This window comes from Thermobia domestica, chromosome 9, assembly GCF_964235325.1.
Source record: "Thermobia domestica chromosome 9, izTheDome1.hap1.1, whole genome shotgun sequence".
Lineage (NCBI taxonomy): Eukaryota > Metazoa > Arthropoda > Insecta > Zygentoma > Lepismatidae > Thermobia > Thermobia domestica.
In genome coordinates, this window is record NC_137462.1 from 132,248,723 (window position 1) to 132,268,256 (window position 19,534).

Here is a 19,534-nt window from a genome sequence, read left to right on the forward strand (position 1 = left end):
GTGGAACCTGAAACAATTCTTTCGCCTTCTTTCTCTCCCCCTCACGATCCACCTCTTTTTATGTTTTCTTTTCTCTCTAATAATTATCTGTTGTGATAATATCACAAAGACAACAAAAACAAAATATTTCCTTCTTGTGTCTGGCATCACTGATCAACAGTTTAATGAATCGGTCTAATTTAATCATGGGATTTTCATTGTTGGTTTAAATTTTCTTTCGATGTAAAGGGAAAATCTGTAACATGTAAAAGTGTGTGTATGTGGAGGGGAAGATGAGGAGTGTGGGTGAGTGTGTTTTCTGTATATGAATCCAAAGAGGGGAGATATTTATATAAAAAGAAAGGTAATACTTTCTGAATTCAAACAAACTCCACCGTTTCACTTCTTAACAACAGAAATCACCGCCAAGCAAAACTACCATGAAGTTTCTCGTGAGTATATTACTAATAATGTAGTTTATTAAGCTTAATTTTGTACATTTCACTTACTTCTAACCACTGAATATAAAAACATTTCTTTAGATGAGTGATTCTTAAGGTGCCAAACCAGAGGTCCACTGGGTCCGGACCACCCCCAAAATTTCGTAGCTCGATACACATTTGTATATCTCCTTACTAAAATTATTATACTTGTTAAGCAGAGAAATTATAAATGTATTACAAAGGGTTGGTCTTACATTCTTTTATTTTCTTACAAAAGCAATCTAGTTCTAAAGTTCCCCCCCCCCTAAGAATATAGGTAGCAGTATTTAATAATTATTTATCATCAGTGGCGTATTTAGGGGGGGAGCTTCCGGGCTTAAGCCCCCCCGAAATCTTACTTACTATAGTAAAGTATATGAAATATCTTGCTGAATTTTCACATTTTCAGGCAAAGCCACCCCCGAAAGTTAGCAAAGCCCCCTCCGAAACAAAATCGTAAATACGCCACTGCTTATCATGTATTTGGTTCAATACCATATAGATGTAGTGTTTTGTACTATTGGACTCCCCTCTAATTTCGGACTCCTTCCAACCCCAACCCCCCCCCAAAAAAAAAAAAACAATCTGGATGGGATGCTGTGTCAAGCGCATCTCGTCCGGTCGCGTGATAGTCTTGAAATCCAAAATAGAAATATTAATTTCCCCCAGGTTAAAATTTAATCGGAGAACGTTGTAGCGAGGGTAGATATCAGTGGCGGATCTAGAAGGAAAATACTGGGGAGGGGCAACCAGAACCAAGACTATGGTAGGTATATCATAAGTTTAATATAAACATTCAAAAAGATATAAATAATAGCTTCAATTATTATTGACTCAAAAAACTGGCGGGGCAGAGGAACCCCAGCCCTGGGATAGTTCCGCTCTTGGTAGATACAGAAATCATAACATTTTCTTTCAAATAATTAAGCTTGTGACATAAAGCAAAATTGCATAATAAGCCACTTACTCCATTCTTCATTAAAAAGTTAAGAGAAATAAATAAAAATAAATACTTATTTCCATATTCTTCTTCTTCTTCTTCTTCTTCTTATTATTATTATTATTATTATTATTTTATTATTATTATTATTATTATTATTATTATTATTATTATTATTATTATTATTATTATTAGTAGTAGTAGTAGTAGTAGTAGTAGTAGTAGTAGTAGTAGTAGTACGGTTTTGAATCGAGCTTATATGCAACACGTGCACTATGACACTGTACTGTAGCTAAAGGATCGGCAGGGGGACAGAGCTTCAACACAATAATCTTGTATGTTTGAATCGCTTGAATCTTAGATTGTTTGTTAAGATAAATAATTATACAGTACAACGTCTTCAAAAAATAAGCAATCAAAACCATTTAGTAGCTTATTATTTCGTTCCAAGGAAATAAACAAGTTCAGATTTGATTGTGGGACAGGGTAGAAAATTCAATTTAAAAGTTTACTATTTCCCGCATTTTAAAAAAAGGAAAAGAACAGTATTTTATTTATTTGACCACTCTACTTTTGTGGAGGTTTCTGTCTTCTTTTCTGTCTTTCTTTTGATTTGAGGCCGATATCTTGTAGGTATACCAGAAGGAGGAGTGGATTTTGTAATTACTTTTTTTTTTTTTTTACCATACATTAAAATGTTTTCTGGCTGATAGCATTTCAGTTATTGTGCTAATTTCACTGCTCCAGAGAAGGTCACGGTGTCTCAGTGGTAGAGCGTTCACCTCTGGTGCGTGGAATTAGTCCCAAAAGCGACAGTCCTATTAGCGACAGGAACTGTTAACTGTCCTATGAGCGACCGATTCATTTACATTGAGATGGTAGAAGATGATATGATTCCTTCTACTAAAACAAGTTTGCCTCTGGCGTTATTGGCGTCGAACAACCTTGGTATGAAATATGTACGTGCCAGTGATACTGTTCGTCAAATATATTTTTCCTCTGCTGTGAATGCAAACAAAACTTATTTTAATTTTGAATTAGATTTGACATAAAACATATCAAATAACTTAACGAGACAACAGGGATATTTCCATGAAAAGTGCCGGTATATTCGTACGTAATTATTGAAAATCCTGGTGTAATATCTCCTTTCTTCATAAGGTCTATTTTGTGTACTTAATTTGATTCAAATCTAATTACTCACTAAGCACAGTAATATATTTTATTTTGAAAAACTTAAACGTGTAACAGTTTCGCCAACTATCTACTTTTAAACTTCCTAAGACTCTATGAATAAAATAAAAAAAAAAAAATGTTTATGATAAAAGAGCTTTTGAGATCCCTTACATCTGATTGGCTATTCTCAACCAATTCCGCCAATTAGAATGCAGTTCACTCTAAACAATCCAAAAGGTAAACAAACTCTTTAAACTATCTTCCCCCATATTGTAAGCTACTAAAATGTAAACTAATTGCTTAATTTGCGTTCCTCCCTTGTTATGACTTACACATAAAAGCTTGTCGTGTACAGTAGCGGTTTCTGACGTAGGGCTACCGGGCTACAGCACGCTTCCTATGTTTGTGTATTTGTGTTAGACTAATTTTAGTTCAAAAAATTTTCATCTATTCATTTGTTTAAACTGTTCATCAATTAACAAAATACAGAACTTTCCCATGACGATCTTCTTTTTCGAGCGTGGAGCGCGATTATCAGCGCCTTCAGCAGTGTGGAAGTTGTACTAACGAACCGAGCGGGCTGTACTGAATGGAGCCCGCTTGAACTATACAAGCCTATATCTCTAGCATGGAGCAAAGATCTCAATATGCCTTGTCCACTTTCCTTTTTTTACACCCAGAATAGCTTCCATCGTGCTGTGTTAGGTTGAGCCCGAAGACATTCTGCGCAAGAGCCAAGTATTCCTCTTTCTCGCTTTCTTTTGCTTACTGGCGGCGCTCGCCGCTCGGTTCTGTCTTTTCTCCTCTTTTTTATTTTCTTTAATCCTAAAGGTCCGGGAGCCCAGAATTGTCGGGAGTGTATATTAAATGAATTGAACATTTTTGACACAGATTCAGATCGTAGCAGAATTATAGCGCACACATTTAATGGGGCATCGGTAACAAGGGATCAATTAATGGCGTACTATCTAAAATTAAAGAACACTTTTCTTTGGCACACTACGTCCATTGTTAACCAATTAAATTTGGTAATGGTAAGAACTGCATCTCAAAATCAATCGACAAGAGCTTTTTTCCTGTAGTCTTTCAGGATTTTCCACATTTTCCCTCCTGCTCCCCACAGCGTGAATCTGTTTTGAAAAAAGTGGCTGTACGACGTATTCCGAGTGGGTCAGCTACTCGATGGAATTTCAAGTCACGAACCGTCAATTCTATCTATGAAAATTAAAATGTTTCGAAAGAGTGTTTTTCAGAACTAGAGAAATCCAACACAGGGAATTCATGTTTTGGTTAGAATTCTTTCACAAAATAATGACGCATGTGAATATTTTCTATAATCAAATTCAGTGCAGGCCTACCATTGAAGTACAAACAGTACTTAAATATTTCATTGAAGCCATTGAAAAAATTCGGAATGACAGACAATATTAGGACAAGTGATATTTTTCTTCCAACAGTTGGTAAAACAAATATGGGCGGATTATATCTTGCAGAGTATCCAATGCCAAAGAAGTATGTGATCACATTTCTGCGGATGCGCGAAATAGATGTGAGAAAACAAGCCATTTGGATGTCGCTAAGCTTCTGGATTCTGCAAATTTTAGTGATTTTTCCGGAACATTTCTGGACACTGCGGCTGAAAGCTACCCAATGTTAGGTAAGCAGTGACTTCGCACTGAGCTTTTGGTTCTGTCAGCTTATCTTTAAAAACAATTTTAGCGAAATAACAACCCTCTTGCAAATAACAGTGACCATACCAATGTCCACAGCAGAGCCTGAGAGGTGCTTTTCGTCTGTAAAGAGAATTAAGACATTCGTAACGAATTTCCGTAGGTCAGGAAGGTTAACTGTCCTTGCCATGCTCTCGATAGAAAAAAGTTTGATCAACAACATGCTAGATTTCAACTCCAGGGTGATAGAAAAGTTTGCTAGCATTAAGAATCGAAGGATGGATATCAACTTCCGCCTTCAGTAGGTAAATACAAGTATATATATATATATATATATATATATATATATATATATATATATATATATATATTGTAGCACGCTTTGTTAATGACAGTACGAGCCGCCACTGGTCGTGTAGCAATCTGAAATAATCCCTTATAACTAGACGAACTGTTAAGCCTGTTTAAGATTTGTAACTTGTGTAATAATTTCTTCGAATACACCGTGCTTTTAGATTTCTTTAATATCCTCAAACGGTGAACACCTTTTTCCATGGACGCCCAATGGGAAGGCAGGGGTAGCCCCCCAGGCTCACAAAAATGTATACGTAATATAGCAAACCACGTATATAATACCAGATATACCAGATATACCAGACGTGATACAGCAACCATGCAGATGCCCCTCCCGAGAAAATTTTCTTCGGGCTCCCCTACCTCCTTCTGATTTCTTTCTTATGCCATAAACACATTCAATCTAAACTTATGCTCCGTGTCATTTTAACATGAAATTTTTAATTATATTAGAATCATAGACAAAGGCGGAGCTACTCTAAATATTTAGTTTTCCCCTTGATAGAGTCAATGTATTCATAGAAATTAATTCAAAAATATAATATTAGGAAAAACATATAAAATATTTTTAATGTAATGAGAGCATTCTCACGTATTAAATTCAGGTAGAGCGAAATTTTTCATAGTACATTTTGCTAGGTTCTAAATCACATTAGCATAAAACAAGTTAAAGAAGAGAGAACCTTATCTTCTTCCATTATCTTAGTATGAACGAATCGGTGACCCATAGGCCAGTTAATAGATCGAATCGGTCGCTCATAGGACAGTTAACAGTTCCTGTCGCTAATAGGACTGTCGCAAGTGGGAAGACATCGATGCGTGGAGTCCTTGATTCGATCTAAGCTCGTGCCAAGTGAGCTTTGTGGTGGAAGAACACCATGTGTGGGGGTTTTATCGGGGTTCTCCCGTTTCCTCTCACTTTCTTCATTTCATTCATTTCTCATCATTACCGTCTCCTTTAGCCTAGCCGGCGGGACGTAACACTCAAAGATTTTGGCTGCTCCAGCATTTCATTCTTTTCTTTTTCTTTTTTTTTTCATTGGAATGCCAGATGATTTTGTCTTCTGCAGGCAGCCACGTTTAACGTTGAGTTGATACAATAACGCATTATTCTTGCAAACAATTTTCAATTTTCAGCAGCTGTTAAAATCATATTAAAGTGCGCTATTTGTTTAATCCGTTTGTTTCTATGTAGGTTATGAAGTTAAGAATGCTGAGTGAGTTCAAGCTACCCCCTAACAAATGTTGGGTGAGCTCAAGCTACTCCATTCCCCCACAAAAAATGCCAGCCACAACTGGCTTTCTAGCTACGAGTCTGAATTGTGTTTTATTTTTTAGTACCATGTCCCAACGTTCTACCCTTTATTATAAAGGATGTGATGAGAAACGAATGATAATGATGATAATATATTGTTAAGACAGTAAAAAGAATGATGTCTTGAAGTTCCAATTGTGTTCGGTAGATGTCGACCTCTAGAGGATGTCTGCTGCCATCTATCTACGATATATATAACTTCTAGCATTCTAAAATATACACTTCTGTCTCAATAGTGGAAAATGGAATATGGATAGCCATAGTTCAAGTCACCGTTACCCATGTAAATTTAATGGCTACATTAACGAATTCGGCCGAAATAACTGCTCTATGTACTGTAAAACAACATAATTCAGAAATGCGTTTTCCTTCGGGAGTTTCGTATGGAGAAACGGACTTACAATCTCATAAGGTTCAATTGCGTGGTCCTAATAAGTGGTGAAGCAACAACATCTAAGACCCATACCTAAATAAAATTTAAACTAGCGACAGACAAGTCTTGCATTTGCTAGCATAATATCTTTTAGGATATGCACATAAAGGACGCTGGCTTCGGATTTGCGCCGATTGGCACCTGTCAGCTTGGAGAATAACTGCATGCTTTGTAAATGAAACACCACACAGTGAAAGCAGGCTCATGCCAGGCTTGTCAGCGCTTGCAATCGAGGTGCTCACAAGTTTTGAATGTATATCCATTGGTTGTTCGCGCCAATTGACTGTGCACTGTGACATGTGCGCCGACTACGTGTGTGCTCCGGGGCTCCGGCACCCACAGAAAGCTGCACTAGATTTTTAGTTTGGACCCGGGTTTGAACTCGTTTCTCTTGAGTTTAAGTCAGCCGTGTTACCTACTGAGCTTGGGCAGCCCCAACTTATCCGTATAGTACCGGAATGTTTTACTTTATTACAGCACAGGTCTTTATGACAGTGTTCATAAAAGATTTTAACTAAAAATAAATTAATCAAAGATTGAGACTTCTCTGAAAGCACGTCCCGCCATTGATATCCACCCACATAAATTTTGGAAAGTCACCGCCGTTGCACTGTGATATAAACCGAATGTCGGGGCCTTAATTGCAACTATTTTTAATGTGTGTTGTGTGGGACCAAAAAAAAAAAAAATAGTAGATATGTAATTGAAAATTGTTGGGAAAAGATAAGTGAGGAACTGAAAAAGGAAAATCAGAAAATATTCTTTACAATTTACAGTATCATTACTATGTTTATTACTGTTGTCAGAATAATTTTTCTTCTGATTCGTTGGAAAAGTCAGTTGTAGAATTAAGTAATTTGTCTACTATACAATGTTGTGCCCCCCCCCCCAAAAAAAATCGAAGTTATGACACAAAATTTGACGTGCCATTACTTCGGAACCATAAGCCTCCACAACATATATTTGGTAGGCATATCTAGCAGGTTAAGGTTTACCATCGATGTAAATATCGTCCCGATCTGATAATTATCAGATATACGGATTTTTGTATTTGAGAATATGAGGCAACATTTGATCGCCCATAACTCGAGAGCTATTAAAGTGCACAACATAATATTTCATACGTTTTTATAATAGGTGAAGTTTTGCTACCATACCAAGTTTGATTCCCCTTTTTTTTTTTTTTTTTTTTTTTGTTGTTGTTGTTGTTGAAAATATGCAGCAAAATTCTACCGCCAATGACTCGTGAACTGTAAGCTTGCGCAATATAATACTCGTATTTCATTCGCTTACATAGCATGTCAAGTCTACTACCACACCAACTTCGATCCCGATCGCGCTGAACTCGTACGACGTATAGTATCCTTAATTTTTCAGAAAAAAAATTACATAAAGGACAAAAATCGTTCAAACATTACATTTTATTTCCCACGCTTTGCAATCAACAGTCTTTAATTTGACATGAAAGTGGACTTTCTGCCTTCATGGTGTGAAGGAGATTGAAAGATGTCAGTTTAAATTCTGAAGACTGATGTTGATATACTTTGAACAGAATTTTAGGGAATATCTTTTTCTATTATTTTTTGTGAAAAAGAACAAAAAAGTACTATCAATTTCAATTACTAAACTCCCTCGTGGCTAAGCGGTTAGCGTGAGTGTCTTTGGCGCGGGAGATAAAGGTTCGATTTTCGGAGGAAGCTCATGTTGTTCGAATTCCATGTTAAGCCGTAGGTTCACGTTTCATATAGCGTCGCTGCTGAAAGAGAGCTAAACTCAAAACCAAACCAAATCTTTCTCGTTTTCTTATTTTAAATAGCACTGTGCAGGCCTAAATTTACTGAGTTATCCATAAACAGTGTAATAACAAGAAGATTTAAAATATTAATTTTTAATGAACGACTATAATATAGACACATACCAAACATCACTAGATAGAGGAAGTTCAAAGTTTTTATTTATGCCTTCAACATGAGAACTATTCGTTACGCAATAAACGTCGAATTCGCAATTCATTTCTTGCCATATACGAATTAACTGGTCCCTGGTTAGTGAACTCACTCCTGTAACAATTCGATCTCGCAAATCTTGAAGAGTGGCTACTTACGTGCTGTCTTTCACGTACCCCCTGCAGACAAAAATCTCAAAGAGTAAGATCTGGTGACCTTGAAAGGAACAAAATCATGTTATGCACCTCTTCCAATCCATCGTCTTAGAATTATGTCATTCAGATACTGCTTTATCTTCTGGTAGAGGTGAGATGGAGCACCGTCTTGCATGAAGATGAAATCATTCCAATCTTATTGAATTTGTGGAAACAATCAGTCTTAGAGGAAAACCAGATATGTAATTCCAGTTACAGCTCTCTTCGCAAACAAAGAAAGGTCAATAAATTTTGTTGACAGAAATAGCGCGAAACAAATTTACCTTTGTGGAGTTTCTTGCATATTGGATAAATATGCTGGGATTTTCAATCTGCCAAATTTTGACATTCTGGCGATTAGCTTTACCAGAGATACCAAATATTGATTCATCGGGAAAGAAATGAGCCTTTCAGAAAAAAGTGTCACCTTCTAAATTTTGCAAAATTGCACTCCAAAATTCTAATCATTTCCCATGATCACCAGAGCGTAATGCCTGGAGCAACTTCATCTTGTAATTCTTCAGTTGTTGACAGGTTTCAAAGCACACGTCATACCGTTGGTTGTAAAATTCCAAGTTCTTTGCTTCATCTGCTTATGGATTTAATAGAGCTATGTTGGAAAACAATTCGGATACTCTCATCATTTTCTCGGAAACATTAGTTCCCAATTTTCTTCAAACAAACAAAATAATAATAATAATAATAATAATAATAATAATAATAATAATAATAATAATAATAATAATAATAATAATAATAAGTGGATGCACCGTATTAAATTTCCTCGCTCTAATTCTTTAAACTAAATTATGTTATGCTACAGTTATTAATGAAACATTTTTTGTGAAGTACACACAAAGTTTTAAGGCGTTTTCGGAAAGCTAAGTCCGAAGAAACCTCACTCCCAAAAGTAAGCTACCTTTGATGATTTTTTTTTCATAAGAAATGTAATATTCCGTTAGATTATGACATGTAAACAAAATTGCATTATTCGTATTTAAGAAAAATTAGGAAGAATGAATAAAGATAAAGGAAAAACACCGTATGAGTAAATTACACTTTGATGATATTTTCATTGAAGCCTTAACACAACATCAAAGGATAACTAGTGATAAATGTGTCTGTGAAATATGAATAAAATTACCTTAAACCATTTTTAAGATAATTGTTTCATAAGAAATTAGCTCTCAAGAGTAAACTACCTCTTGTAGATATTCTAGTAAGAAGTAATTTATCTAACATTAGAGAATTACCAGTATTAGTGAAATGTTTATGACGTATGGAGTAGCCGGAGCCATTTTTGAGATAGTCTTCCAGAAAGAAACTCATTCCCAAGAGTAGGCTACCCCTTGTGAGAGTTTTCATAAGAAATTACTTACCTTGTATTGTAGTGTTACTAATGAAATATTTATATATTTTTATTTTCACTCCGCAATAAACTGTTCTTTTTGGGGGCTAGAAAGAAAATTTGTAAACCCCATAGAAAATCTTCTCTCATATCAGTAATCCAAAGTAAAAATGCTAGTGTTCTTTTAGAGATGCGCATCTTCCTATACCATATCAGAAAAACAAAGTGAAAATTCCGATCTCACTCGTAGATTTGTAGCTTACTATTTGGTAAAGGACTTGGTCTTATATCTTCAAATATTTCATTTGACAACCACTGGTATTGCTGAGAATAACTCGTAGGAGTTAGTATTGGAGTTAGCATGTATGTATTAAGACTATAGCGTCCCTTTTTAGCACCGAGGCTATATGAGACTACAGTTTAAATCCGTAATGAGTAATATTATCACTGTTGATATTCTAACTTCAAGGCTCCTCTACTGAAACCGTGTGTACCAATAGTGCTAAATTGTTAGCATTTTCATGTGTCGTACAGTAAACTCAGAATTGCTTTCTATTGGGAGTAGAAAATGCTTGTGATTATTGTCAAGTGGTGACTATAGAGTGCACGTTTCACAACTTGTAACTCCATTACGATACGAGACATTACTAGCACGTTTATTCTAGATAGTGTATGAATTCGTACTTCTATGTTAACGGAGAGAAAAATCTAATTATTATTTTCGAGGGGGAGCACGGTGGATCAGAGGCAGAGTGCTTACCTTTGGTACGAGAGTCACTGGTTCGATCCCCAGCCAAGTAAGATTGTGGCGCACAACATCGTGTCCGTGGGTTTTCTCGAGCTACTCCCGTTTCCCTCTCACTTTCTCATTCCACCAATTCTTCCATCATCATTCACTTGCCTTAATCATCATCTCTCTTATCCTAAAGAGCAAAATCGTGGAACGTTAAAATGAAAGAATATTTTCGAGGGTTACAACCTATCTTATTAGGACTAGTATACTTTAAATCTAATAAATACTCCTTCAACTTTAATGCTACTTTTTGAGTTGTTAATTTCCTACCCTCTTTATAATAGACCTATACAAAACAAAGTCTGTCAGGGACGGTAATGTGTGAACTTTAAAACATTTAAGAGTTATGGGATGCACGAACATTTGGGCAAACACATTTATATATTCTTAAATCTTATAATAAATTCAATACGCTTTGCTTAATGTGTCACGCTAATTTCTAATTGTTCACAGTCAGTTGTCGCTAGATGCGTTGCCTCCTACTTGAACCCATGAGATGTCGCTAGCGTGCAGTCAGTTTGAAGAGGAGCCGAAAAATGTAGAGAACAATTATTATTATTATTATTATTATTATTATTATTATTATTATTATTATTATTATTATTATTATTATTATTATTATTATTATTTTATAGTACAAGACTGAACATGATATGTTGAAGTAACATCTCAGAAATTCGTAGCCTCTACGTATTACATTGCTTTGTTACAATATGAATTTTAAAGTAAATTAAAATAAAATTTTTGCTTTAACATCTCATGTTGACATATTTTAGCCTAAAGAATATAGAAAGCGATGATTACGAAAGAATTGGTGTAATGAAAAAGTGGGAGAAACAAGATAGTCCCCCCCCCAAAAAAAAAAGAAATCCACGAGCATGACGTTATCCAAGATAGGCGCTCTAGCAGTGAGCCACTTAATATGCTAATTACATTATTTAGTTATATAGTTATTATTTAGTTATATATAATATTTGAAAATGTTTTTACCATGTTTCTGAAATATCAGAGAATATTTTTGAGTTGAAATTCTAAAAATTGTATTTTTTTAAAATTTATCCCCTTTCTTAGGCCAGTGTCTCCTTCTTGGCTTTGGCTTTCATAGCTAGTGCAGAGGAAGGGTCACAAGAAAAATCTTTAGAGAAACGAGGCTTGGATGGATTCCTGTCATCAGGCGGAGGAAGTGGAACTGGAATCGGTGGCTCAGAAGCTATCAGTGAGAAACACTACCACACGATCATCCAAAAAGTTCCAGTTCCAGTACCAAAAACTATTCCTGTTCCTGTGGTGAAAAAAGTTCCAGTGCCTGTACATCATCATATCCCAGTTCCTGTTGAAAAGCATGTTCCAGTTCCAGTAGAGAAGCCGTACCCAGTCACTGTGACCAAGGAAGTTCCGTACGTGGTTGAGAAGAAAGTCCCAGTTCCTGTTTCCTATCCCGTACATTATCCTGTTCACAAGCCTTATCCAGTGTACGTACCAAAGTCGATTGCAATCACCAAAGAAGAACATGTGCCTATTAAAGTTCCAGTGACAATTCAGAAGCACTACCATTCTGGAGATTCAGGAAGTTTGGGAGGTGGATTTCTTGGCGGTGATATCTAGTTAATCATTTTGCTTATTAACGGCGCCGTTTCTTCTGTCTTCTGTTTTTTATATATAATTTTTGTATTTAATCTTATGCAAAATAAACGCACAAAAAAGTTTAAAAAAATAGATTATTTAAATCAAAGAAACTCTCGAAAGATAAATGTAATACTGCTTGATATTAAGTCTCTTGACAATCAACTTTATTTAAACACTTACCCAATATTCCTTGAGTAGAATAAGTACTATATTCTACTCTTAACCATTTTAAAATATATAAATCACCATATGAGTCAATCTGATGTTGACTTGTGCTGGTGTATTTACAGCCCTTTCTTCTTTCAGACATACGGTAAGTCACATGCTACCTTTTATATCTGGAAAACACATTCCCTCATACACATACAAACACACTCTCTCTCTCTTCTATCTCTAACTTTCTTTCTCTGTGCAACTCGTCTTGGTTCGAGAACCTTTCTTTTTATTTTCACACCTAGTAGCAGAACTTCACTGAAACTTAGTTATTATACAGGGTGAGGCAAAAAGATGTTAACATTTAATGGGGGTTTACAAACGTGAAATTACAAGACAAGGATTTGGTTACAGGGTTTCAATTTGGCGCCCATCCCGCTCAAATCACCTACGGAGTCTGTCCATTGTTGATTGTATGGCCCTTTGGGCCATTTGGGCATGGATAGCAGCAATGACCTGAGTGATGCGGTGCTCGGTTGCCCAGATGACACAGTTGTGTTTGTTCACACGACGCTGACGTGTAATGTTGCTTCGTTAGAAAACATAAACAGAATGTCTGGCTCCATGCGCACCATTTCTAAGATAATTTGTGCATCATACACACGTGCTTGCTTGTCCACGTTTGTGAGATGCTCCACAATCTGCAAGTGGTATGGCTTCATTCCTAAATCACGGTGTAAAATTCTAACCACTGATCTTCGATAAATTGTTAATCTCTAGAGAAAATCTGCGCTAGAACTTGGTTGGGCTGGCTATCATCGCTCCCTGGACGAGAATGATATTCTCTTCAGTTCGGACAGATTTCTTTCTACAACTGTTTCTCTTACAATCATTCTTACAAACTTCTCGTAGATCCTACCAATTGTCAGGCGCGATGGCCACCGTCCGGTCTAGGCCGTGAATTTTTCTTTACGATGTTTGGGGACTGAAAAACCTCCATCCAGCCAGCTATTTTCCTTCGTTCCTCAATGGAATATCTGCGAAACAAAAAGAAATAGAACACCCATGTAATGTTAACATCTTGTTGCTCTACACTGTATACCCAAGACAAGTATTATTTTTTTTAGGTAACTGGATTCTCTTGGACGCCTGAATTTTTAAAAAAAATCTTTTCTCGAGTAAATTTCCCAAATGTCTGGGAAATTTAATGGTCGTGACGCATGAGTAGGCTACAATATAATTATAAAATCTCCTTCATGTTACAATGACATGGAAACTGTAAATTTAATGTAGTTATGGTACATGTCAGAGCTTCCTAATTTATTGCTTTAGTTTTCCAAATGTCGTATTTGATATATAAATATTTTATCTTCATACCTTACCTACTTCAATGGAACTTGTCAAATGCATCACCTAGGATAAATAGTACGTTTCATGCAGTCACCTAAACTTGGTGCTCCAATTTAAATGCCTGAATGCTCACTTCAATAAATGCCCGAAGAACAGATTTATTCGGGAAAATATCGTAAATACTTCTCGAACGTTTTCCAAAATTAATTTAAACATGACACATTTTAATTCCTGCTTCATTCTAAAGACCATGACTTAATAAACGCTGTAACTAAAGTAGGTAGATTGGAGTTGTAGCTTCCGAAGAGAAACTTTCATCTTAAATAATATGATTTAAAAAATTATAAATGACAAACTACTTTTCTATTTTCCTCCGTAAGTAAGATTGAAAGAAGTACTTATGTCAGGTTAAAAGTTGGTTGCCCACACTGGATTCCGCTTCTGATACTGTTACATATTATATTGTATTATAATAGAGTTTAGTGTACTTTTCAAGAGTGATGCTATGCAAGACAGTGAACCTACAACTTAACGTGGTATACAAACCACATAATTTTCTGCCGGAAATCAAACCTTGGTGTTAGTTACGTATTTGTATTCTGAAACATGCATAGTTTTCCTGTTATTACTTATATTATATAGAGTAAAATTCATTTATTTCAGCAACTGTAAAATATATTTTAACATCGTGAATAATGTATAGAATAAATTAAAGTAAAAATTTAGTCTGAAACTCGTATTTATCTACCCGTTTTAATATATTACATGAAAACTTGATACATACGTGGGGTGCACTTACGGGGCTGATTCACCGAATCTGAACTCCTCTCCCGAACTTCTTAACTCCACAAACATTTCTACACATTCTTAAGAAAATTAAGTTTTGATTGATGTGTTTAAAAATTTGATCTTACACTACATTTATACTTTTTCTTTTCTTATAAAAACAAATTACTTAATTATTATTTTTGCTCGAGAATATAGGTTGCAGTACTTTAAAATCACTTATCGTTTTCTTCAATGTAGGATTACACTAGTTCAATATTAGGTCTATCTAAATATAGGAACTACTTACTAATGGTGGACACTCCCTTAAAGAACAGTTCCTTTGCAGTGAGTTGGAATACACTGAGAGTGAAAAGTGGTAATGTACAAATACTAGTATCACATTGGGAACTATCGGAGATTCAAGTTCTGGGGAATTACCCCCTGATAAGTCCCTAAAATTGTCACTACTTTGCAGGGGCGTGAGCTGAAATTTATTTCAGGGAGCGAAAACTTTTTGACGAGTTCAAATTCAATATATGGAAATACTGTACTAAATATCTAACATCATCTCTAAAATTAGGTAAAATTTACAGAATGTAATTATTTCGGGGGAGGAAGTTTTGGACCGCCAGGGCCCACATCCTGTGCATGTCCCTACTGCTTTGAATAGTCATGAAATTCTCTTCAAATGTATACGACATAAAATGTAAATAATAAATGTATAACATAGAATAAAATAGAAATACAAATTATATATAATTAGAACTAAATAGAAAATAAGTGAAAAATAAAGTTAAAGGACAATTGTTTTTAAAAAAATCATACCTGAAAGGAAACCTGTATTTATGCATGACTAAAAACCACGTGAGAGGCGTTCATCTGGAGTACCAGTATTCATCTCTTCGAACTCGAAAAATATGAATTCGACACCAATATTTTTCGTATTCTAAAACTTTTATATGTCACCCCTTCTACTTCGAGGAATGGTTTCAGTGCCTTCCCCTCCCCCACAGTATACTTTTCAAATGGTAATTTATATGCATACTAAATTCGATTGAAATTCCTCCAGGAGTCTATATTGAATCATACGGTCCACTGTATGTTTTTTGTGAGTTAAGCATTTCGCAAGTTAAAGAAAAGCGTGTAATATCAAAATCTCATATTTGAAAATAATTTCGCTTTAAACTAGCTGCGACTACATTTAATTCAAAATTGAACTTCAATAATGCATCCTAACGAAAAAAAAAAAAAACCCAGTAAGAACGGTCTTGATTCAAACCTACGACTATCAAAGTAGAAGTTCTTTCCAATAATCATTCATCTAAGAGAGACACTATTTTTGAAAGTTATGGGTTCTCACCCAAGTGACACTCATTTCCATTGTTTTTTTGTAACTTTTTTTCTTTTCAAAAGTGTAAATGTTTATGACAACTTGTTTCATTTTCCACTAGAGCTTCGCAAAAGGTGATTTATGTCTGAGTATTTGACACTACTTTATCAAAGGGTTCTACCTAGGTATTAAATATAACTCAATCAACATACTAGTAACAAACTTTTACTGCCTTAAAAAGTTTTCCTGAACACGGGAAATTCATTATGCACCCCGTAACTATGCTTAAAGTGGTCTAAGTTCAATGTCAACGGCGCAACCACCGTGTCAACTATTGAAATATTTCATTCTATTAGTCTTTCAACGTAGCTAAAGGAAAAGCATATGAGTTCTCAGTGGATGAAAGAATCAAAAAAATAAAAGAACAAACAATAAAAATAAATAAATTAAAAAATAAAATAATAAAATAAAGAAATAAAAAATAACAAATGAAAAATGAAAATAAAATGAAAAATAAAAAAATAAAAATAAAATACTTAACAACTAAAAATAAAAAAACAAAAAGAAAGAAATAATAAACAAAAATAAATAATAAAAATAAAAAATAATAAAAATGAATAAAGTTATGGTTCGAAAGCTAAGAGGTTCGTGGTTCGAAATTCGTCTCGGAAGCCGAAAGTTTTTTTTTTTTTTTAATTCTTAACTTCCCAGATCTTAAGATCTTTCTCTCCCTTTGCGATCATTGGATGCTCTAAAAATGAGATATCCACCTAATTCGACAACTGCCTGATGTGAACCTCTCAGTTCGTAAACTAAATCTTATTTCACAAAATCATAAATTTCGTTATAATGTGGATGCTGTCCGATCATTTTTTCTTCAATTCTAAACTTGCATGTGTAAATAATCTCTCGCTGTATCCACTTTTGCATCTCTTTCTTTTTCTCTCCATGTCGTACCCTATGAACGCACATGGCTTGGGATGAAACATTCGAACATGGAAACCAAGTGTAAGTGCTCTAACAATGTGCTCTCGTAACTGGATAAGTTTGTTGCTAAAAGCAGCGTCACTGTAGATTTTATTTGGGGGGTATTCTCCGCCGGCATAAGAGTTTCATTTTTTATATCAGTGTTTCACTATACATTTGATCAAACCATATGTGTTATCAAACTCAAGGAAGGAGGTAATTATACCCTCCTGTTCTGCCCAAATAATACTCCTGGAACATTTACTTGCAGTTACTAGGAACAAAAAATGTTAGTCATTGAACACCACTCATTTCTGTCAGTAGTTTTTAGAGCTCTGCCCCCTCAACACAAACGTTGGGAAGCACAAAAAACACTGAGTGATTGGCAATTTCCATAGATTTCACAAAGAGCATCTCCCTAGCTTGGTGTAATATGCAGTCTTTGAAGAAGCGAAAGAATGTAAACAAAGACGTTTATGAAGCTATGGGAACATTTAGTGACTATTTTATTCAGGCTCTAGAAAGGAACTTCCAAACACACGAATTAGACAGTTGTAGAGCTATAAATCTTGTAAAGATGGTTCCTGTTCTTTGGTCTGAATGGAAAGAGTATATTATGTTACACAGACTGCTTTAGGCAAGGAGAGGAGGAGAAGGAGGCGAGTTGGATTGAATACCAGGAGGAGTTAGTCAATCGAGACGTGTGTTTCTGAATGCATAAGCACACGGCGCAAGAGTTTGTTAGTAATTTGGACTTAAACTTTTAGTAACATTTTCATTGCTTCGGTCTGTACACAAATGTTGGTCCCTCTGTAAAGTATGCTATTTACTTGTTTTACTGCTAAACCTCGTTGGCAGGTAGCCTATGACTTCAAAATAAATTTCTGAATTTCTTAGAATTGATAGCTCTTGGGCGAGCGGGATATCGTGACCGATTTAAACAATTATTTTTTTCCAAATCATTATCGGTTCGAGTAAGATTAGACTAGATTTATTACATTTAAATATTGTCAAGTTAACTCTACAGTACATAGTGGGGCAGATATGGGCCATAGTAGTAAAAATATAATCTGTGCTTTCGTTTATAATGGTATGTAGTTGCTAATGAACATTGAACCAGATTGGGAATATTCGAAGCTAGTTCTAATTTCACATTTTCCGCATAGATGGCACTATTAAGCGTACCAGTACCTCCGTTACTCATTTTTGTTTTATTAAAGTATTTTTACTATTTTTTCACAGACAATAAAAAATCATGCATTGTAGGGTTAAGTAAGATAAAAGAAAAATATCGTAGAAGTGGGATTTTTTCCTAATTTATTCAAAGTTTAAAGCACATGCGTGACCTAAGGAGATAAATCGATTTTTATTTATTTTTCCACTCATTTATAACCTCCCCAACTCGCAACTTTTCCGCAGTACTGCGACTTGAGGAAAAAGAACTTTTCCGAGCTACCCTCATCTTCATAATATGAACTGTAAACCTTGTACATTTTTTACTATCGTTTCCATTTCCATATAGTGTATTCCAATTCATGGGTGATATTATTATTAATATACGATAATAATACTATAACATGCTGTTCATAAGGTTCATTTAGCATATGATGATAGTATACGTCTACTTTTCTTGATGAACAACTTAGAATTTGACTCCTATTTCCTTATGCCTTATAAATATCACAAACCTGATGCGTTATTCAGATATTTTCAACTTGTTTACAAGTCCAGTTAAGTCATCTTTGTGGCTGTGATGTTTGAGGAAGTGTCGGGCCTAGCCCATGCCTTATATGTTTCTTGCTCTTGACTTAGTGGTTTCTTTCGTAGCTGATCTGTCCAGAACCGCACCTGTCGTTGACTTCGTGCTGGTCATCTGTGGTGTGTTACATTGGTCGAGGCATCTTGTACAGATTTCTCCGGGGTTTCTGCGTGGCAATGTGCGAGATGTGCCGGTATGCAGATCCTCGTATCTGGCGCCAGAAGGATGCTTTTTGCTGTTCTCTTACTTCTGCCAGAAACGGTAAGTCGATATCTTTATGAATTTGTGCCATCCTGGTGTCCATCGAATGGCCATTCATTGCTCTTTCAGCAAGGTTCTGGACTGCCTGTAGTTGTCGGAGGAAGGTGTGTGAAGTATGGCTCCATGCTTGATGTGCATACAGCAAGACGGAGCGGATGCACATCTTGTAAACGTGAAGTTTGGTCTCGTGCATGAGTTGTGTGCTCAAGAAGAGCGGCAGGAGTGCTCGAAAGCGTTGAGTTGGCTTTTTTGCGGGGGAGGACATGTGTGGTAGGAAGGATAGTCACTTATCTAGAATTACTCTAAGATATTTCGCTTGGGTGCTGAGGGATAAGTGAGTGTCTTGTAGGAAATGTTGAAGGTCGCTGCTTCCTGTTTTTGATGTAGTCCACCAGGGTGGTATTTGTTAAGTTGATTTTGATCTGCCAGTTTCTGGCCCAGTTTTCTATCATGTGAATGTGACGTTACAGGTAGAGTTCTGCATACAGGTGGTTTGGATGGTTTGCAAACATTGAAGTGTCATCTGCATAGATGGCGGTGATAGTATTCGCAGTCTGTGGAATTCACTGGTATATACGTTGTGTAACAGTGGGAAGAGGCAGGAACCCTGGAGGACTCCAGCGCTGATCCATTTGGTGGTGGAGAGATGCCCTGCGTAGCTGAATCTGAAACTTCTGTTGCTTAAATAGTT

General features: G+C 35.7%; 1 protein-coding gene across 1 annotated transcript; it reads left to right on the forward strand.

Annotated features, from left to right (window-relative positions):
- The first annotated feature begins 309 nt into the window (after nt 1-309).
- Nucleotides 310-12,349, forward strand: LOC145694128 (uncharacterized). Its single transcript, XM_081770247.1, has 2 exons — nt 310-431; nt 11,702-12,349. Exons 1-2 carry the CDS (start codon nt 420-422, stop codon nt 12,233-12,235), a joined length of 546 nt encoding a protein of 181 aa, XP_081626373.1. The 5' UTR covers nt 310-419; the 3' UTR covers nt 12,236-12,349.
- Nucleotides 12,350-19,534: the final 7,185 nt, after the last annotated feature.